The sequence below is a fragment of the Eretmochelys imbricata genome, chromosome 2, assembly GCF_965152235.1.
Source record: "Eretmochelys imbricata isolate rEreImb1 chromosome 2, rEreImb1.hap1, whole genome shotgun sequence".
NCBI classification, from domain to species: domain Eukaryota; kingdom Metazoa; phylum Chordata; order Testudines; family Cheloniidae; genus Eretmochelys; species Eretmochelys imbricata.
Window position 1 is genome coordinate 211,186,621 of NC_135573.1, and position 22,722 is coordinate 211,209,342.

At 41.6% G+C, this 22,722-nt stretch overlaps 1 protein-coding gene across 1 annotated transcript in view; it reads right to left on the reverse strand.

The window, feature by feature from the left end:
- The window catches only part of ITGB8 (integrin subunit beta 8), a 65,546-nt gene extending 52,974 nt beyond the window's left edge, over window positions 1-12,572 (reverse strand). The window contains exon 1 of the mRNA XM_077809354.1: window positions 12,446-12,572. Coding sequence (XP_077665480.1) covers window positions 12,446-12,572 — 127 coding nt within the window. The remainder of the gene's footprint in view (window positions 1-12,445) is intronic.
- Between the last annotated feature and the right edge of the window lie 10,150 nt (window positions 12,573-22,722).

Here is a 22,722-nt window from a genome sequence, read left to right on the forward strand (position 1 = left end):
TCACTATTTTATTGATGGTCACTTGCATCACTCTCACATGGTGCTCTGATGGGATCTCAGCTGCATGCTCTGCCACAGGATGTGAAAGAGGGTGCTTAACAGCAAGAGCATCAGCAAACCTGCAATTGAATTGAAGAGGTAGCAGGCAGATGCATGCACAAAGAAAATGGTAATGGGGAGGAGGGCAGGATTGAACAGGTTTGGTATTGCTGCTCTTGGCCCACCCAAGAGACTTTTGTCAACGTGGTAAGGAAGTAAAATCCACTCCCATAACCATTAAGATTTATTTCCCCATTTAAAATTTCTAGACTTTAAAAAAAAAAACTGGCTAATTTAAAAACTTCCTTATTTTAAGGAACACTGTCAACTTGAATGAAGTGTTCTGGCAGTTTCACTGAAAGAGAACAAACTACAAGAGTTAAACGCACTCATTTAGATAAATACTGTGGAAAGCATCGCTAGCGAGCAAGACTGGGAGCTGGATTTGGATTCTAGTCCTAACTCTATCATGGTCTTGCTGTGTGCTGTTGGTAGGTCAGTTAACCTCTCTGTCTCTCATTTACTCCTAAATGGAAATAATAATCTTTACAAGTCACTCTGAGATCTCTGAATAAAAAGCACTACCTGCATGTGCATGGTATAGACTGACACGCAGTCAGGATTTTAAAAAACTAGGTACAGGAGATCCTAAGGCATGTGAGATCAATTTCTGAATACTGTAAACTTTATTTTTAAATAAGCAGAGTTTCTAAGCCTCTATGGTCACAAAGAAAATCTTCAAAATGTTAAGTGATGCAGCATTATTTCCATGAAGCTTTGCTGCTCATAGGTTTGCAGGTCTCTGAGATGAGCATTAGCAAGTCTAGAAGATTTTAAAAAAAGAAATGTGGTAAATTTGGACTGGACCCTGACATATATGGCTCAGCTGTGCCTCTGTTGCTGCTATCCATCCTACCACGGCGACACTGCTATTTATACTCATGCAAGCGCAATGAGAGCTGGTGAGAGTATACCTAAGTGAGACGGGGAATCACACTCCTAGCTCATAGTATAGACATAGCCAGAGATTAAGGAAACTGGTCACAAGTCATAACACTGTGGGCAACAGCAGTCACCTCAGTTTCATGCTGCATGGGAAATCTAGGAGCAGCAGCAGAGGCAGTCATAGGAATTATTAACTGGGAAGATCAACCAAGGAGACAGAAGTTAGGGGAAGAGTAACCAAGATCTCTTTCTATCCCCCTTCATAGCCAGAGGGTTCTGGGGTAGAGAGAGTGGCAGAGACCTCTGCCAACACAGCATCCAAGAGGCTGTGAGGGAAAGAGAGGAGACAGGTCATTGGGGATGGAGGGACTGGAGCAAGTTTATCAGAAATATACTACCCTAAGACAGACAAGGAGAGATGGAACCACCAAGTGGTGCTCAGAGAGAGCACCCTCCCCCTCTCTAGCAGCAGGGCGATGACATGGATGCTGACCTTCATCAGGATGCTGCCTTGGGACCTTCTCTTGGCCTTCATATCTTCCCCTGTCCAACAGATTTAGTCCTACAGCTAGTAGGTGTCTGGAACATTTTTCAAGTCATCCTTGAAGTTGGTGAATATCCCCATCATTCACATCTAGCCCTTCTTCTCTCCCTGCATTTTCTTGTGGAGCTGTCTGCCTTTAGATAAGATGACTACAATTCCTTGATGCGATACATGCCTGTAAACACTGAGTCAAAGAATATTCTGTTTCTGAAGCCATCCTTATTCTGAATCTGTCTCTCACAGATACAAGTATACACAGTAATTTAAGATGATCATATCATTTGGAAAAAGAAAAGGAGTACTTGTGGCACCGTAGAGACTAACCAATTTATTTGAGCATGAGCTTTCATGAGCTACAGCTCACTTCATCGGAGCTCACGAAAGCTTATGCTCAAATAAATCGGTTAGTCTCTACGGTGCCACAAGTACTCCTTTTCTTTTTGCGAATACAGACTAACACGGCTGTTACTCTGAAACATATCATTTGGAAATACTCATCCCACACCCATTAGCTGCTGTGTCCTAAGTTTGATGGGTCACATTCTTGGATCTACTTAAGTTGCTTTGCAGCAAAGTGATGTTGTAAAATACCAAGAAAGCTGTCTTAACTGCATCTTTGAGGATTACCCTGGAGTAAAGGGGACCTCAGAATGCATAGAGCTGGCCTACCAGCTACAAGAAAACACCCTTGGTTCCTGCTCTAGGAGCATTCCTGGAAGGGACTGTGGATGTGGGTGTCTTTATGCCCTAATCTCCAGACGCTGGAATGGTCCTTTGCAGCTGTGCATAATTTAGAACAGACTGAATTCTACTCTGTGTTGCACTGGGAACCAGGAGCCAATATCTCAGCTACAACTAAGTTCCCTCTCTAGCCTAATATCTATGAGCAGCACTTCCATTAGTACCTCATCAACACTGAAATAACAGTAGGCCCTTTGCATTTAGTATATGCAATGATATGGGGAAAATACATATTTTAGAATCACACACATTTAAAAACCACTATTTATACAAAAAGTAAAATTAATAGCAAACAGGCTGGACCCCATCCTTCTGGGACTCTGTGTTCAGTGGCAATATTTAACCTTTTGAAGATATAATCTGTTTGTGAGGGTATTTTAATGTTTTGATTGACTTTTGGAATACAGAAAGAAAAAGGAAAAACAATGCTTGGGAATTTTTCAATAGACTTTTGTAATCTTAAAATATGGTAAATGATTAACATGAATCTCGGGGAGTATGGTAAATAAAATTTCAGGAAAAGAGTTTCAGGTATTAAACTTTTTTTGGTTTGGTTTTGCACACTTTGAACTTAGAACAGTTAATTAAGAAATATCCCTCTTCAATTTGTGGTACACAAGGCAATAGACAGTGCCTGCAACTGATGAATTGTCTAAGCATAAATTCATAAAGATGAACTAAGCTATAGAGATTTTGTAAGTGTCTGGCCCTAGAATGATTGAATACGCTACTACATCTTATAACACAGTACTGTGAAGTCGGTTCCTTTTATTGTTCTGTTAAATTATGAGTTCAGCATTTGTGCTTTGTTGCAGCAATTTTTGACCTCAAACACACCTAAGAGCAGGCAGTTCCTGTGTTCTGTTTTAGGTTTTTAGAATCCTCTTCTCAATAAAGTCAGTTGGGAGGTTTGTCATTGTTTTCAAAGGGAGAAGGATCACACTCCTGAATGCATGACTTGACAGGTAAGCGATGGAACAGATTACAGAATAATTTTTTTAAACTGTATTTATTGCTAATGTTGAGGACAAGATTTAAAAACAATAGCAAAAAAAAAAAAAAAAGAATTATCTAAGTTGTGCCCATAAAATATACACTCATACACCCATTGTAATCGTATGTGTAAACACACTTTTTTATATGCAATTTTTCTGTTGTGCTTGCAAATTCGTTTGTTCCTTCCAGTGTTTTGCAGGTGTAGTTTAGGTATACAAGGGTGGAAAACAGACAATACATTGCCAGACTTTAAACAGTTAATTAGTGTTTTAATGTTTCAAAACCATTCCACAGCACTTCCAAGGCAAAATGAAAATTTACAGTTGTTTAGATTGGAAGAGCACACTTAATTATGTCATTAGCTTTGTTTTAGCTAAAGATATTCTGTGTCATTCTTGCCAAACTTTAAATCCCTGATAGACTTCATATTTCTTGGGGGGGGGGGGGGGAGGGGTGGAGTCGCATGGGGGTCTTTGTACAAGCACAGTGGATCCTATGTTTTCCCTGAAAATTACTAAGCTCTCCATTCTAGGGGTGGTAGGGGTCATGGAGTGACAAGGAATTCCCATCCCATAGAAATGTGCTTTTGTCACAAAACTGCAAAACTCTATCAGTCTGAGAAGATGAAAATGGGAATGAAACCAGGTGTTAAGTACAGCAGAAATGTACATGACTCACCCCAGTTCTCCAGCACAGATATCTGTATACTAGAGGGATTCACTCTGGGAGAGGGGAGCTGCTTGGCTGAATCAGCAACTCCTCTAGGTGCACTCACTTGGCCCAGCTCCACTCATTTTTGCAACGGCACTGGCCAGCCACCACAAAAATGGACAAAATTATCCTGAATTTTAAAGTAGTGCCGGAATATACTGATGTTTCACCAGACTGAAGGGGGAGGGAAGGGCCATTGTTCTTAGTAGGATAACTGCTATGAATTTTAGCGACGATGACAAATCCTTGGGCCCTATCAGTGCTACCACCTCTGCAATAAGGAGCTTGCTGCAGCTTAATCAAATTTTTAAGGAACCCACCCCACTCCATCGCAGCTACCCAATCCCAGCCCTGCCTAGAGATGGTGTTGGACTCTACTCAAACTCTGAGCGGGAAGGGATATTTGGGAGCCATTGACAACACAGAGAGCGCCATCCCAGCTTAGTGGAAGAAGAGGGTAGGTTCCCAAATAACTGACAGTCTAGGCAAGAGTTCTGTCAGTTGACATCTGAAATGGAACAGAGTACAGGCAAAAGTAACCCCTTCCCCTATATTGACTGGGGTTACTACTGGCCTAACATGGCAGTAGCCATGGCTGCCATAACCTGGAAAGGGAGCCGCTTTCATTATTGTGTGAAGCAAAGTCAGGTTGTTGTCTTACGTTTGCCCTCATCTATTTTCAAATCTGTCCTTTTTCCAGTACTACTGTAAAATACACAGCTATTAAAATTACTGGGCACAAATTAAACCATGAGCCTCCATTTAGGCTTGATAATCAATACATAAGTGAAGAACCATCTGTTGTACCGGCTATTATAATACACATGTTTTAGGCCCACAGGAAATTGTTTATGATTTGATTTAACAGTGTGGAAGTGAGAGAGAAGGAAGAATTATTCATTACCTCATGAGCTTTCCTGAAATCCTTTTTTGTTCTACAGTGACCTTAAACTAACATAGTTTGTCCTCTGTACTAGCCCAGTGTATCCTTTTTAAGTATTAAAAGACAGTTCCCATTATCAATATAGACAGGTATTTAAAAGGTCTATGCTGGTTTGAAGTCAACAAGATCATCTTTTACATATCTCACATATCAAAAGTGAGCAAGAAGGTAATAACATTTTCATTCCAGTGAACAAGCTATACAGTTTGAGTTCTGGTGTTCTCTCATCAGGTCATTTGTGCTAGTCCAGCACAATGTATTGTAATTGTTCATTGTTAAATAATTTTATTTCTGAAGATGCCAAGATGATAGAAAATGTAAAATAATTTATAAAAGAAACAAATTACAGCAAGTAAAAGAAGTTTATTCCACTAGTATTACCAAAAATGCTAACCATTCTTCTGGAAAATGAACATAAAAACAGAAATATTTCTGTCTTATAGCACATATACCATACGTCCGTGCTAGCATACTTATATATTTTATTGACGTACCAGAATCAGGCAGAAAACACACATATTATCCTGATGGACATCAGCAGGCAATGCAGTGGGTTAGACTCAAAGAGGGAGAGAGGATCTTGTTTTTAAGACACTAGATGTTCTTGATTCCTAGTTCTGATCTTTACTTTACCAAAACAAATAGCTGCCAGCGACCTTCATCTCCTGAGAGTGCAGGTATCTTAAGGCATTCAACAGTGATCCCCTCAGCCACTTAAGCAACAATTCTGTTGTGTAGAGGAATATACGCACCACACATGGATGCAGTCTGAAGGGAAATCAGTCAAATGCCGGGACGGAAGGTGGCCATGACATGGGGTTTTGAGGACCAAATATAAAGCAAAAGGGGGAGAAAATGGGGGGTCCTCACCACTCTGACAGAGATATGGAGGACCTTCAGCAATGGGGGCCAATGTTAAGTGGATACTCCTCCTCCTCTTCGTGAACAGAAAATGGAACATACCGGTACTTATTTTAATTACACTAGTACTAAAAAATAACATGCAGCTATACTTATACAAAAGGTACAAAAGCAACATGCCAAAAACTTGGGGTATTTTAAAGCTTTGAGTCCAATCCTGCAAGGCAATGAGCATCCTTAACTCCCAAAGAAAGCAAGGGGAATAGAAAGTACTTTGAAAATTTGAAAAATCCAACCCCTAGAAGTAACACCCTATTGCCTGCAGCAAGGGCATATTCCTTACCTGAGCCACTAATTAAAGAAAATTAAAGAGGGGGGGAAACTGCAGTCTCCAGATTTTTTTAATAGTTATAAATTATTCTTACTTATTACTGTTGCCTATTACTAGTAATAGCAGGCAGAAATTACTTCAGACCCATAACAATGAAGCAATGGAAAATCCAGAAACATATGAAGAGAATGCTCAATTATCAACTTTGCAAATACTTGAACTTAGGCAAACATAGAAGTTGTTTCTTGGCAGCTTGTTGGTGCTGTAAATTCCTATCCTCCTGAAACACTTACATTTTGCTCAAGGGGTTTTTCTTATTCTGCCACCAGAACAAGAGAGAATCCTGAATGGCTGGCAAGGAGTTTACTTTTCTTCCCAAAAGGTTCCATTACAATGGACAGTACACTAATTCATTAGAGCTGTTCTTCCCTCTCAAAAGACTGCACAAAATAGCCAAGTCCATTTATATTAACAATCAACTTCAATACTGAACTGCCAGAAATGGAATGATTTTAATTAATAATCTTCAAGAGGCTTAGAACAGAATAATAAGGCATATTCTATTTTGTTCATCATAACTTATGCCTGTTCCAAGCAGATGGGAAGAAGGCAGAAAGTCTTTTAATTAGGCTGGAGAGAAAGCAGAAGTTAGGACAAGAGCTTTGACTTTAGAGTTAGCTGGGAAGGGAGATATATAATTTGGAATGGAGACTCTTAGTTGCGAGAAGTTTGATAAGAGTCCAGTTAAAAATATCATTTTTCCCTCCAGTATTTTATTTTCAAAGCATTAGGCTTGATAAGCCAGCTTTACATCAAAGCGTCTGGACTACCAGCCTCCAGTACAAGCACGGGTATTTTCCATATATTGGGCTTCTGATTTTAGGTTTTAACCAAAAACAACTGATAAAAAAACTGATAAAACACCCTCAAAATAAATAAATAACCAACCCACACTGAAATTGGTGTTTATCCAATAAACAGAAATATACCAGAAATAGTTACTCAAGCTGTGCTAATTTCACTCCTTTCCAGTGCAGTTTGTTTATTCAGGCACTACCTAGGCTCCCTGGCTTTCATCTAAGGGCTTGTATACACAGAGAATGTGATTTCCAAAGCACACTAACCTGTCATGCATAAATTCATCCCTGTAGACCTTGCTGGTGCACGCTAAAGGTTACCTAGTATGCTTTAACATAATGTGTTACAGTACAGTAATACAGTATAGTACATGTATATACCAAGGGAAAGTCCCCAAAACACCCCACTCTGTGGACACCTCCACAGAACTCAAAAATTGCTAAACTTCCCCCCCCCCCTCCCCCCGCCCCAAACCAGAAGCCATATCCATATACCATATTATATGGCTTTGGGTCTTTAATGTTTGTAGAAGTGCTTTGGAGATGTATTTAAGTGTGAATTATCTCCCGAGTGGTATAGCTGCCAGAACCACTAAATTTGGCTTGTGGTTCTTACATCCAAAGACTCAAAGTTACACTCACAGCATAAGATGTACAATGGTCACAATATTTATATAAATTATTTGATCTTAAATACTAGTGTGGACCAGCTTTTAAGGTGTATATCCATTATGCAAAAATATCCCATGTTTCTGACCTCAGTTATTTTTCTGCATTGTGGGTTTAACATTTGTGAGCCTAGTTTAGTGCTCAAGAAAGGAAGTAAGTCTCCATTCACTACAATGGAGTTACAATCGACTATGCTAATGATTATTTTGGCCTTGTGACTGTAGACTTAAAAAATGCTAGCAGCCATCAAAGAAGAAATATTTTCAGTTTACGCAATCTAATCATAGTGTCATATACTTCCTCCCTCACAGAGTGCTCAAGATCTGATCATTAGCATACTAATGGGGATTATTCACATTTTGATTTTTAATTTTGAAGGTTCTATTGTTTGTGGCTTTATATTTTGTTATATTTGTGCTTATTTCTGGTACTGATGTGTTTTCATCTTCAGGAGTCATCTTTGTGAAAGGTGTTCCTAATATTCTTATCTTACAATTCTTAATTCTTCTCTTTAGGGACTTTTTGTAAAGCATTTCAAGCATTCAAGCCCTTTGTTAATTCAAAGGCAGATTATAATATTCATTGATTCCATGTGTTAGTCACCTTTGTTGAATGGCTGAGCAGGTCAGGGTTTATTTGATGCAGATTTTCTTAATTCTGTTAAACATTCTGATAAAGAGCAAACCTGCAACATTTTACTCTTGCTCTGGAGAGAATGTTTGACCTGGATTCTATTTTAATGACGAGAGCCATCCATTTCAGATGCATTGATTGGTAGAGTATGATTGTCATTTCTAACAGAGGCCATGGGACTGCAGATCAACTCTTTTGCAGCTATTACTACAGTCCAGCCTAAGGATCAGAAAAGCAACTACTATCCCTTGGACACCTGTGGTAAGGGTATTCCTGGCCAGTGCAATCCCCAGCTTCTATTCAATGCTCCCTTCCGCAATAGCATGTTAGTTACATGCAGCTAATCTCAGCAGCGCAGAAGAAGTACAGAGGGCCCCCTTCACAGCTTACACCCTACCCATGCCAGAACAAATCTATTATAAGGCTTCTGTAGTGTGGAGTGCTGTGCATGGGGCTGTTTCCTTTATCATGGACAAGCAACAGAAAGAACATAGAAACTAGAAGAGAGTGCATCAGCAGCCAATGTGAAGAGGGTATCCTGAAACTGAAACTGTTTCAGCAATTCATGCCTCTGGTAAAAGGTACTTATCAGGCATAGTAGAAGGGAAATAATGAATAGGTGAGCAGAAAAAACAGAAGAACTACATGACCTAGAGTATTTTTTTCCTCATTTAGACTTGTTTACCTGAGGAGGGTCAAGTCTTTTCCAGAAGAGGATCACCCAAGCAGGCTCAAGGAAAATGAAAAAAGGATTTTTCTTCTTGCTGGATTGTTTTCATTTAAAGCTCAGGAAAAGCAGAGCTGTCTGAATATTGAGTATTCTATACAATACAGCTTTCACTGAGTCCTCAATGGAAATGAGCCAGCAAGAAAAAGAAATCAACAGGCAGGCCTGTCCACATGCTTTAACTGACTACCAAAATACACTATTTGACTACCAAAATACACTATTTGCTTCAAATTTTTTCTTGAGGGACTCCTCCTTTTAAAATATATTTCCTTCATGGGAGGCTTGAATAGTATTCCCTGAACCTTAGAGAAATAACACAATAATGAAGTAGGAAGCATTCGGTGCTAGAACAAACAGGCATGAGAATGAGATGTGATAAGACTGGCAAAACACCAAAGGAGCAGAAGAGAGAACAACTGACCATTATTATATTTGGAGTTAGAAATCATTCTATTGGGACGGACCAATAAACATCTGTCCATGCTATGATCAAAGGATCTTCCACTCTCCTAACCCTCCCAACCTGCCCCTCTACGTGAAACTTGACATAAAGAGAATATAAACTCTGAAAATCAAAAGTTTTGTCAACCCTGGATGCTGCAGCAGCAGCCATGGAACTGTTATGTCGGTGCTCCAAACTTCTGGCTCCAAATTAGAGATAAAGATTCCACGCCATCCAACCCTTGCATGGGTAGTCAGGGTAAAGCCTGCTTATTTAACGTTAACACAGGGATCATAATCTGGGTATTTCTAAGGCTCCCGCCAAGACCAAAGTACATGAATTCCAACAAATGTAAAAGCTTATTTTGAGCCACTGCTGGAATTTAAACCCACAATCTCTTGTTAATCTTTACCAACTATTTCTCAGACTGTAGCTCTTTGAAAAGTTTCATATATGTACTTAACTGACAAACTGTAGAATTATTGTTCTATATAGTTTGTCAACAAGATGAGTTAACTGATGCTGTATCTCTATGGAAGTCAACAGCATTAACTAGCTGATTAACATGGCCCAGTATAGCAATGTCTTGTATTTATCTTTTATTCTGTTCAGTGGCTTACTAAATTAAGAGGTATTTGTTTTTTAGTATTTTATAAGCCCAGGATCTGTGTAAATTGCTACTTGGCAAATCTCATTTAGCAAAAGTTCCATTCTCGTGTCAGGTATTTGTTTTATTTGGCTTAACTGAACTGCAAATTTCCTTTCGTAAACGTTTCTGAACAAGAGATCCTTTGTCAATGGCAGGAAAACTAATCTTTTATCTATGCTTAGAGGACATCTAGTGAGACGTGCAACTTTGCAGTATTTTCTCAGATTTTATTTTGTTCTCCAACCTTAATCCAAATGAAGGATCAAATTTTACCTTAATTTACACACCCATGCAACTCCCCATGCCACAGACTTCCATGGGTATAAGTGAATTTGGTGCTATTTTTAATGCAACTGTTAAGTAGAATTACAAGCAATAGTTAAATAGAATAAAATAGTATATTTTTATCAATAATACATGACAAATGTGTCAACAAGAATGAGTAAAATTCTGTGTTTTAAATTATATCTCTCTATGCAAGCATGTTTCTTTTTCTCTTTCACAGATGCAATACAGCAAATACATAGGTCTGAATTGTTACCTCCATACATGAGCTCTGCAAACGTACAAAAACCACAAACCAGAGGATCTCCTCACAGGGAAATACCCCCATTGGAATAGGGCTGTATGGCAGGATGGAAGCAAGAAAAATGATCTTCTACCACACCTGGCATAGGGGCATACCAGGGAGGGAGCAAAGAGGCATGGCTGTCCAATTACTCTTACTGCTAGATGTCCATAGGGAGCTGTTGTAGCACAGTGAGAGTTAGGGAAAGGATGCAAAGAATTCTATAGTGCAAAGATGCCTTAGTCACCCTAGCTCAGGGGTTCTCAAACTGGGGGTCGTGAGGTTACTACATGGGGGGGGGTCACGAGCTGTCAGCCTCCACCCCAAACCTTGCTTTGCCTCCAGCTTTTATAATCACATTAAATATACTGAAAAGTGGTTTTTAATTTATAAGGGGGGGGGTCACACTCAGAGACTTGCTATGTGAAAGGGGTCACCAATACAAAAGTTTAAGAACCACTGCAGCCACTCCCTCAAGCCCAGCCCATGTTGAACTCAGCTCAGTCATAGGTCAAAACTTCAGGGCGAACGTGATCATTCATATTTTATAGAGGACACCAAATACAGGATGTCACTGTTTCATAAGCAACTTGATATTAAACTTTTTTTCTCATTGACATTTAGTTTGGTTCATTTTTAATTAAAAAAACAAAGCCAAAAACAAAACAAAAAAACCCACACCATGAAAGTTAACTGAAGTTATTCCATTGTTATGTCATTTAATAGTACTGAGTAAATCTTACTGAATTAGACATTAGCTTGTTACATATACAACAATTAATTAAAGCTAAGATGCTGTTCCCATCATAAATCTTATTTTATAGGGTTATAATTTGGACATTTTAATTAACTCCAGGCTGAAACTTGGCATACAATTTTAATACCTAAGAGTACATTTTACTCTACAAAGTTACTAAAATTGGTTAAACCCTTTTCTAGTGCAGGAGGTTAAAGGTGGGGGGGGGGGGATTTAATTTCATGACTAAATTGCTTTATGAATTTAGAGCCATTTGCATGCATGGCCCTCAGTCTGCATGCAGGACCCCTATTGAAGTCAATGGAACTTCTGCCTGTCAGTGCCCTATAGCCTGCACTTTGGGGCTAACGCTTGTTGGAATATCACCTGTATAACCTGTGTAAGGAATTTAAGTTCTCTCTCAACATTAATGTTATTTTTTCTTTCTTGGGGTGTGGGGTGCGGGGAAGTATGAGGGAAAGAAACAATCACCCCTTTACTGGGCTGAACAGTATTGATGAAACAGTTAAATGTTTTCACTCTGACTATAAACTGTACCTTTGCTTCATCATTTAGCGCTACAATGACCTGCATTATCCATACTGAAAACAGCACATAGGAATAACACACACTGTACGTGCAGACAGAGGGTGGCACCATGAAACTCTTTATCAGAGTTTCTCTCTCTCTCCTTAACCTTATGGGCTGCTCCGATTGGAAAGTTGTTCCTCCTGCAGTTTTCTTTAGAAAGTCGATTCAACGTCAAAGGGACAGGAATTAGGCAGGATGCACCTGGCCTCAAGGGAGGAGCCCGTTCCCAAGGCACACGGGGAAGGATCCTGCAGGATTAACCTATCTACAACCCTCCAGCTGTCAAGTGCAAGTTTCCCAAGACTTATGGCTCCTGCTGGCAGTTTCTATAAGTCAGGAGCCCTGCACCTTTCAGGCGCCACTTTCTCCAAACCTGCCCGGCAGCTGCTCACCTGCCCCCCGTTCAACCCACTCACGAGAGAGCAAAAAACCGACCCAAAACAAAGCCCGGCAACTTACGGCGCTGGCACAGCCCCGGCACAGCTGCGAGCACACTGGCTGCCCGCAGCATGGGGCCAGGCCCTCGTTGGCATTTCTGCAGAGAGACGATTCCAGCAGTAAGAAAAGCCAGGAGTGGGATCCACATAATGCGAAGCAGACGGCACCTCTCCCTGTCCTGGCGGCCAAGTCTCGGCTGGGCGGCTCGCTCGCTCTCAGCCCCGCCGGGGGCTCGGGCGGCTGCGGGGGAGGAGGAGAAGCGGGAGGAGGGACGCACCCTTCGCAGGTAGGAGGCAAGGCAGGGGCGGCGTGCGGCGCTGCATGTCAGGGGGAGCGTAGGGACCCCTGAGCCCAGCGCAAAGCCACTTGGCGGCAGCAGGAGCCAGGTCCTTTCCGGGCAGGGACGGCGGGTGCCTCCATCCGCCCCCAGCCCGGCTCACAAAGGGCTTTTGTCTCCCCCTGCCCGGCGGCGGCGGCGGCACTTGGCAAAGCCCCAGAAGCAAGGCGTTACGCTGCCCCCCCGACTCAGGGCACCACCCTCCCGCGGGGCCCGGCCCGCCAGGTGGGCTCTGCCGGGGCAGGGTCGGTGGCCCCGGGCTGCCCCTCCCCGGGAGCAGAGAAGGCTCTGGGCGCGCGGGCCGCCGTTGCCCCCGCCGGCGTGCGGCGAGTCCGGCTCGCGGGGTCCCGCGTTGCTAGGAGACCACCAGCGGCAGGGCAGGCTCCGAGCCCGTCCGGGTGCTGGGGGCGCTGAGCTCCGGCTGCGGCGCGCGGGGCGGGGCCGGGCGCCCAGTCTCCGCCCCCGCCCGGCTCCCTTTGTTGCGCCGAGCTGCGGAATCACGGCGCTCTCCCCGCCCAGTCTTCCGCGGCGGTGCCTAGATCCAGCGGGGCCGAGCGGGCGCCTGCCTTGGCACGGCGTCCCCAGCCTTAGCCCCGCCCCCTCCTCCCCCTGACCCCCCCCATCCCTCTGCCATTGCACCCCCGGGGGGGACCCAGCCTCGCGACTCCCATGCACCCCACCATCCGGAGTCCTCCTGCACCTCCTCCCCTGCCCCCTCCCCCGCACCTGCCCCCACTGCACCCCCTCGCCCTCCTCCCGCACCCGTTCCCCTGCGTCTTCTCCCCTCGCCCCCCACGGCACCGCCTCCCCTCGCTCCCCCCGGCACTTCCTCCCCTCACCCCCCGGCACCTCTTCCCCTTGGCCCCCTGCTCTCACGCACCCTCCATCCGGAATCTTCCATCCCTCTTCACCTCCTCCCCTCGCCACCCCCCATCCGTCCCCAGGGCACTTCTCCGTCCCCCCGTCCCACCCCACAGTCCTCCGCTGGCCCCCCTTGCTCCCATCCCTTGCATGTGAGGAACCGCAGTTGTCTCTGCAGCCCCAGGATCCTCCTAGCCTCCCGTCTGTGCAAAAATGGGAAGAGGGCAGTACATCTCAATCACACCCTGCATGGTAGGGCAGATCTGGCAGCAGTGGGTACCATGTTCGTTATAAGGTTTCCCGCTATATGAAGCCTGACCAGGGTATTTGTGCTGAATGTTGGCATCTGCCCTTGTACACACGCACTCTCTCTGTCACACACCTCTTGGATAATACCTCTGCTCCCATATCTCACCACCTGTGCTGCCCAGCTGTAACTCCCAGTTCACCACCATTTGATTGCCTAGCTCCCTTTTCTCCTAGGATGCCTTGTCCCCATTGGGAATGCCTGTGACCCTGTGGGAATACCCTAGCCCCCTTCCATGCCACTCTGTGTTGGTTCTCTTTTAATACTTATTTTACTCTACCTCAGATCAGGTAAAAACAAAAATAAATTAGTTTGTAACCCCTCCTTTATCTCCTCCTGTCACCCCTCTCAGGCAGTCTTCTAGTCTGGGTTTCCACCCCCTCAGGCAAAGTAGGAGTGTTCAAAGGTTAAGACTACTCCTGAGTGAGTTAGTAAGTGAGTGGAAAGTACCTTGCTTTCAAGCAAAAGCTAGGAAACTCCCTCCCTGTCCCCAGGTACATTCTGTCACTTGTACCTATCACAATAACATCTCAAATCTTCTTAAGAAAATTTAACTCAATTCAGTTTATTAAATCATTTATTTTGGGGCTCAGTTTTCAAAAGATTACATGTTGCTTTGCTTACATCTGAGAGGACCAGGATTTGTGCATCTAAGCAGCCACATGTGGAATTAGACAAGCATGACATGTTTCAAACCATGTAGATACACATGCATAGCCGTACAGCTTGTTCTTTATCAGTCAAAAGTTCAAGGGCCTATGAATACAGTCAAGTTCTTTCGATTTTTGGCTGTCTTTCTTGATTATTTAGATTGTAGCTCTTCAGGGGCAGAGATTCTAGGCACTACTATAATACAAATTAAAATTAATCTAAAAATATACCATAACACTTAAGCTTCCATTATTGTTGACATCAGTGGACATGTAGGACAGGGTACTTATCCAGAAATGGTATAAACGTTTGTTTGTGTTATTGATTTGTATAGAATTAATAATTCATTCAAATGTAACTGAAACATAATTCTTGACAAAATGACACCTAACAGTACCTGTCACATCTAATGCCCTTAAAAAGTGAGGATCGCAAAGCACTCTCCAAGCAATGCACTAAGCCTCACAACACTGTGAGATAAGCATATTTTATTTTCTCCATTTTAGAAATTGAAGAAAGTAAAGCTTAGGTTAAATCACTTGCCTAAGATTACAGCGTAAATCTGGGGAAGAGATGGAAATGGAACCAACATCTCCACTGCCAAACTGGTGTTTTAAAATGCTACACTATCATTCTGTCTCAAAATTTCCCCCTTCCTAAAATTAATTTTGGGTACCAGACCTCAACCTACGAAGGCCCTAATGTGGAATCCAAACAGACTCATAAATTATGGGAACAAAAATTATTCATTCAAGGAATTTAATGCTGTGGGATCCATTCCTTTGGCATAAAATAACTCTACAATTTCAGTTTTTGATGTAAAACAATAAAAGGGAAGGACTGCCAAGTTTGTATGGAACCTATGTAACTTTAAGACTGAAATGAAGCATGTTGGGGACACCCTAAGCTTGGCTCACTCTTATCCACAATGTCTAAATAATTGTGTCAAGACACTCCAAATAAATCTGGAATATTTTAATTAATCTGCAAGACCTAAAAAAATCCTGCAATGGCGACCTGATTACAGGTGACCTGCATTATCAAAAACCTATTCAAAGTTGTCTGGGTGGCTAACATCTTTCTGAATGTAGTCTTGGAGTTTTTATATACAAATAAAAGCTTGTTTTCTACTTTCAAGCAAATATTGTAAGTCAGAAAGTTCCATTAGAAGGGAATATAACTTTGCAATTTTATTTGTTTGAGGATATCTCACAGAATTTTCACTCTTCGGGTCTCTAGCACAATATTGGCTATGAACACTAGTTGTGGGAGGCCTGCATATCCCTCCCCCATCAGTAGATGGAACATGTGAGTGGTACAGCCCACTGGTAACCTCCTCAGTTTCTTTTTCAAGCAAAATAATGAAATACTCCCTTGTGTGCTGCTATAAAGACACAACCTACCACTTTAAAAGCAAAGTTTCTAAACTCAAAGGGGAGGTGGGTGAGTGAAAATTTGTGTGACAGTCTCTGCAGACAAGGAGAATTACAAGAGAAGAAATTTCCCTTCAGGAGTTTCTTACTCTAAGGATTAGGTAGTATGAGGAAAAGCAATACTACTTACTAATTCAGGCAGTGATGAAGATAGAGGGCCATGCTAAACAAGCAACTGAAATGTTTTTGGTTGAACCAAGGAAGGGATCAAGTACCTCCAAACAGCATGAGAGCTAAACCCGAAGAGCTTTAACAATGCATTCCATAAAAAAGAAAAAAGTTCATAAAAGCAAAAACAAGGGACATCCCAAAAGAAACAAAAGCTCTAGGGGACTGAGAAAGCTTGCACCCCTCTGCTTTGGAGATTGGCCTCTGAGCTCTTCATAATTAAAGCCCTGCAAATCTGCAGATATCCACTTTATATCCGCTGATATTCACAATGCAGATATCCACAGACCATTTTTGAGGATTGTGGATCTGATGTGGATAAAAATTCTGTATCTGCACAGGACTCTATCCATAATCCAAGTGAGGTTTGAAGAATACCAACAATATTGCTTTATAAGTGTATGCCACAAGGGTCACGTAGCTACCTGTATCTGAACAGAATTAAAACATCTCTAAGCATGACAGTGAAAACTGCTCTACATTAGATAGCAGGAACCATTTTGTGAACTTAAATTATATAAAAGAACGAGAAGTACTTGTGGCACCTTAGAGACTAGTTATTCATCACAGTAGTGAGAGATGGAAATACGGATATCTTTTTGACAGTGAGATCCAAGGAACTAGTCTCAGAAGAAACAAAGCTGGATAGACCACAGATGCCTTTAATCTAAGAAAAAAAAACAAATCTTTTTAATGTTGAATTTGGGGAGAAGGACTTCACCAAAATGAACATATAGGCACTAATTAAACACTGAAAACATAGAATAGTGTGGATCAGTCAGCAGAGCCTGAAGACCATTTGCTGTGCAGACTGATATCATTGTCACCAGGAAATGAGTAAGTCTAAGCACAACAAATATTTTGTCCAGATGGATTTAAGAACTCACAGTGCAGGGGAGTTTTAAATATGGGTTTCCTTCTGTGAAATGGACAGCGAGGGGCTACAGAAACACTGGACCACCTTCCATTTAGGTCCAGAGAGGCCAACATATCTACCCCATAAATGAAGTATGCAATTTGTCTGAAAACTAGGCAAATGAAAGGTGATCAAGCAGTTCATGAGGATCAGGTAAGGAGACCCAAAGGACCTGTAAGCACAATACCACAAACCTGAACTATGAATATTTTTGGCAGATTTCTTCCAAGAAATAAACATCTGAGACACCTTCTCAGAAACATCATGCCCCCAGAACTCTGCATTCAAAGGGGAGTGTTCCCAGGGTGGGATGGAGCAAATGCCAAAGGTTTGTCCTTTTATCTTAGGGTATCACCTTGCCATCTGCAACAGAGTTGAAAACTATGGTAACCACAACTTGAATTGCTTGCATAGCACTGCCACGGGTAGATATGGACAGTTCACTGAACCTGTAGACTTCATCCAACTCAAAGCATGTAGAGACTTCATAACTGCACTATAAAATCTGATATGGTAGCAGAATAACCTAATATGTCTAAAAATCATGTCTGAAATTAACTCAATCCTGAGACACAACATGCATCTACTGAACAGCAAGTCAGTTTCTGGTACAGAATAAATTATAGTAAAAATATTACATTTCATATGGTTATGGTTTTCAAATGCAAAATAATAGAAAAAATTAAAAGCAATATATTTTAATATACCAAGAGCAACTGATCTACACATAAGAAATGTATGGCTTTGGAAATGTAGTTTGTACTTATTTAAAATATGAAGATTGGGTTTTCATATATAATTTCAAACATGAAAGTTACACAAGTCAGCTTCATTAATATAGTGTTTACTTCATACACAATTAAAATAAATTAGAGAACTTCTGATATAACTAAACTAAATTAATTCTAAGTTTTCTCCTGCTTCTCTACATCTCCTATGTCTATACAACCTCACTATGAATTATTACTTTTTAAATAATAGTTTACTATCTTTTTAGACTATGGTAATTAGTTTTACATTTTAGGCCTTCTCTTGCTCCCATTGACATTAATCTGAACAGGTCCTGGTCTTCTGCCACACAACTATATAGAAGAGCCACATACTTGTTTGTTACATACAATCATACTTATTTTGCTTTTTTACTTTGAATTTAAAAGGCATCTCTTTTGTGGCCATTATATCAAAGAATAAAGAAAATCAGTGTGTTAACTTGTTTTCTTGTTCCACAAATGTGCAATAGCTGGACTATTCAAACTCAACAGCTGGTCTCACAGAATAGAGGTACCTGTAGCTTCTATAAAAACAGCACTTCACCACTGACTGACAAACCTTATCTAACAACCCACAAGAATATGTGTCTGTTGAAAGTTGTAGTTCTCTCTTTTAGTGATACAGACTACATGATACACCATTTTTCATGCCCATCGTAATTATGCATACAATTCCAATTATCCTAATCCAATATGGTTAATATTATTGAAACACTGGAATGCGTTACCTAGGGAGGTGGTAGAATCTCCTTCCTTAGAAGTTTTTAAGGTCAGGCTTGACAAAGCCCTGGCTGGGATGATTTAATTGGGGATTGGTCCTGCTTTGAGCAGGGGGTTGGACTAGATGACCTCCTGAGGTCCCTTCCAACCCTGATATTCTATGATTCTATGATTATGATTAATATGCTGCACATCTTTGAAAAAAGCTGTGATACATTTCATTATAAGATGTAAACATTTTGCACATTGGCACTTATTTTTCATGGCATAACACTGTTTGGTAATAATTTCTAGTTTTAGAGGACAAAATGCTAGACATTATTAATGAGAAGATACATAGAAGAAGATACTAGGTCAACATCACTGAACTTCAGAATCCACATCTGAGGAAAAGAGAGTTCTCCCGTCAACATAATTACTCCAGCCCCTGCAAGCCGCAGTAGCTATGTTGGTGGGAGAAGCTCTCCCACCGACACAGAGTTGTCCATACTAGTACTTAGGTCGGTGTAACTTATGTTGCTCAGGGGGATGGCTTATTCACACTCCCGAGTAACAACTTCTACCGTAAGCTGTAGTGTGTACATAGCCTATCTTCTTGACTTCACTGAGTATATGCGTCAATGACTATTGTCATGCAGGAGACAGGTTTAGTAGTAACTTCCCTTTCCTTGCTTTTCAGCCCAGTGGAGTCTGGTATGTTGCATTTGTGAATGATATTGTTCACCATTTATTTGGATTTAAATATAACATGAAAGAAGTCCTCTCCTGTGTTCTAAGTACCAGGACCATTACTTTAAAATAAAATAAATAAATAAAAGAGGTACAAAATCATTACAAACACCCACACAGTACATTTCTTCCCCTTATTCTATATATCCATCAGTCAATCAAATTCTATGTATGAATCTATGTATGCATATTACAAATCAGAACTGTGCACTCTTCACGTCCCCCTAATTCCCAGAAGGGAATTCTTCTCTCCTTCGTATTGAAGACTATTTCCCCTATTCGGCTTCCCTCTTTGCTTTCTCTATTTATTTTACTCTCCTTTCCACTGTTTTCTTCCCCATCACTTTAACCGGACACCTCAGTTATTCCCCCAAACCTGTAACAATATAGGGTCAGTTTTAGCACAGAAAAGAGAGGAATATCCAAAGGATCCTTATAGTATCACTACAGTTACTAGATAGGCTACAACTACACTGCATATAGGATGAGTGATTCACAGACACAATGCTAGTTTCATGACATTTGGCGCACTCAATTATGGACTGACAAATACAGGTAAAAATCTAAAGGCAAACTTTAATTGTTGACTTTTCCATTAGAGGTCACCAGGAGGTTATCAGTCTAATGGGAGGCATTTCAACTATTCAAGTGCTATGTTTAAAGTTACAATCTTGAAATTTGGTGTGCTTATTATGTATGGAACACGCTCTCTGACCTGATCCATAAAGCTGCTATCCTCTCCTCCTCCAAATCCCATCTCATGACTCACTGAGGCCGTGACAACTACAAGAAGTCAGGAAATGCTTAATGGCCAGGCTAAGGAACAGTGGAGTCCAGCAGTTGAGAGGCATTTGGAGAAATCATTTACTGACTTATGTAATATTACAAGTGTTTATTTGTATAAAGTGTAGATATATTTACTTTTCTCTCCACCCCTTTTCTCTCTCTCTTTGGGGTAGGAACCATGTTTGCAGGTATGTTTGTGCAGCACCTAGCACAATAGAGCCCCATTTCTGAAATAAGAACAATTCATTCATTATGGATAACTCTTCTCTTACACAATTCCAAAGACAAGTAGAATGGTTAATATTTTAAACAATGTATTTCTCATTAGATCAATGGGACAGTCAAGTCAAAGGTAGAGCCATGGTTCTTCTTCAAACAATGAGTATATTAACTTGCAGGACTCTTTGCTTCAAGATAAGGACTCTATGGAGTTTAAAAATACACGAGACATTTATATGAATTTTATCTGCCACTACATTAGCTAAGATAATAGCTCATAAGGGAGATAACCTTTCAAGCTCCAGAATAAAAACCAACCATTAACTATCTGGGGTTAGGGAGAAATGACCCACACAGGCATATTATTGCATAACTGAATAGAGCTTTAATACCTTCCTCAGAAGCATCTGGTACAGGCCACTAGTGGAGACAGGATACTGGATTAGATGGACCATGTGGCAGTTCATCCATTCCTCATTCCTTTCTCCAGTCTGGCAGAGAGGCTTCTAGACATAGCTGATGTGCTCATTAATATTTTAACAGGAAGAGTACTTTGCGAGAAATTGTGGGGACAAGCTTACACTAAGTTCACAGTCAGTCCATTTGTGTATACTGCCCCAGTGGATTGCTACCTTGACATGTTGGAGCAGCTTGAGTGTTCCCACGATCCTGAGACCAATGTTGACAGGAGTCTTGCACTCCTGTTAGGATCACCCAAGGCCGTAATATCGAAGGTAAGGTTCCAGATGAACAGTGATCTGACCCCCCCCCCACCCGCAAATCCTCAATGGTAGTGCAGGCAGATGAAGAGATAATTTCTCTCAATGGCTGCGAAGGCAGATAAAAGCTGCAGCAGGATGGTGGTCTCCAATCATCCTGGTTCCTCTGCCATGAGCAAAAGATCCTCATCCTGTCAAGGCCCATGTGGATTCTGGTGTTCAATCTGTCTCCACATTAAAAGATGCTCACCAAAATTTGTTGCTGTTCTCCAATTCCTCAACAAAAAAATGTCCGTAAGGGTCATCAGCAATGGATCTGAAACGGACCCTTTCCTAGTCAAGCAAGGCTGTGTCATCGCTCCAATCCTCTTCTCCATCTTCCTTGCTGTCATCCTTCTCCTCATTGCTGACAAGCTCCCCTCCGGACCTGATATCCAATACAGAATGGATGGCAAGTTCTTCAAACTCAATCACCTCCAAACCAAGACAAAGACTATTACTAAATCAGTCATTAAACTCCAGTATGCAGACAACTGAGCTCTGTGCACCCATTAGGAAGAAGATCTTCAACGAACAGTCAACATCTCTGAGACCTACAACCAACTAGGCCTCATGCTCAACACCAAGAAAACTAAAGCACTCCACCAACAGGTTCCGAACAGGTTCTGAACCACCAGGATCCTGCTCCCACAATCAAGATCAACAAAGAGAACCTGGAGAACATCAAGCACTTCCTCTACCTTGACAGCTATCGGTCACAGACAGCCAACATTGACTAGGAGATTCAACACTATTTCCAATGCACCTGTGCAGCATTTGGACACTTGAGAAAACATGTCTTCAAAGATAATGACATCAAGAACCAAACCAAGCTTCTTGTGTACCAGGCCATCATTATCCCTGCTCTCCTCTATGGTGCCGAAACCTGGGTCATGTACAGTAGACACCTCTAGGCTCTTGAACAATACAATCAACGGTGCCTATACAAGATCTTCTGAATCAAGTGGGATGACCGACACACCAACATCAGTGTTCTGTACCAAGCCAAAACTTCCAGCATTGAAGCTATGATCATTTGCCACCAACTCCTGGGCTGGTCATGTTCTTTGAATGTCAGACACTCGACTCCCAAAGCAAGTCATGTTCTCACAACTGAGCCAAGGCCAATGGATGAGGGTAGGGCAAAAAAAGCAATCAAAGACCCCCTCAAAGCCGACATGAAGAAGAGCAACATCAACATAAACTCCTGGAAAACCCAAGCCCTCGACTGATTAAAGTGGAGAAGGATCTTGTGGCAAGGATCCCAGCATTTTGATACCCAATGAAGACAACAGGAAATGGAGAAACGGTAAAGGAGGAAAGAACGTGCTGCTGTCTGACTCAACAATCTAGATCCCCCCTTCCACCAGGAAACATCTGCCCCAACTGTGATAAGATCTGTGGATCCTGGATTGGTCTCATTAGCTACCTGCGGATCCACCAACAATAACTGGCTATCGTTTCATGGAAGACAATCATCCTCAAACTCTGAGGGATTGTGGACTACAACGTGGTAAAAGCATATAGCTACTTGGAATTCAAGGGCTAGGTCATGAATTCTGTATCTCACACTGAAAGTACTTTAAGCAATTTTATGAGATCTAAGCTATTAATAAAGCACATTAGAATTTAGTTAATGAAAG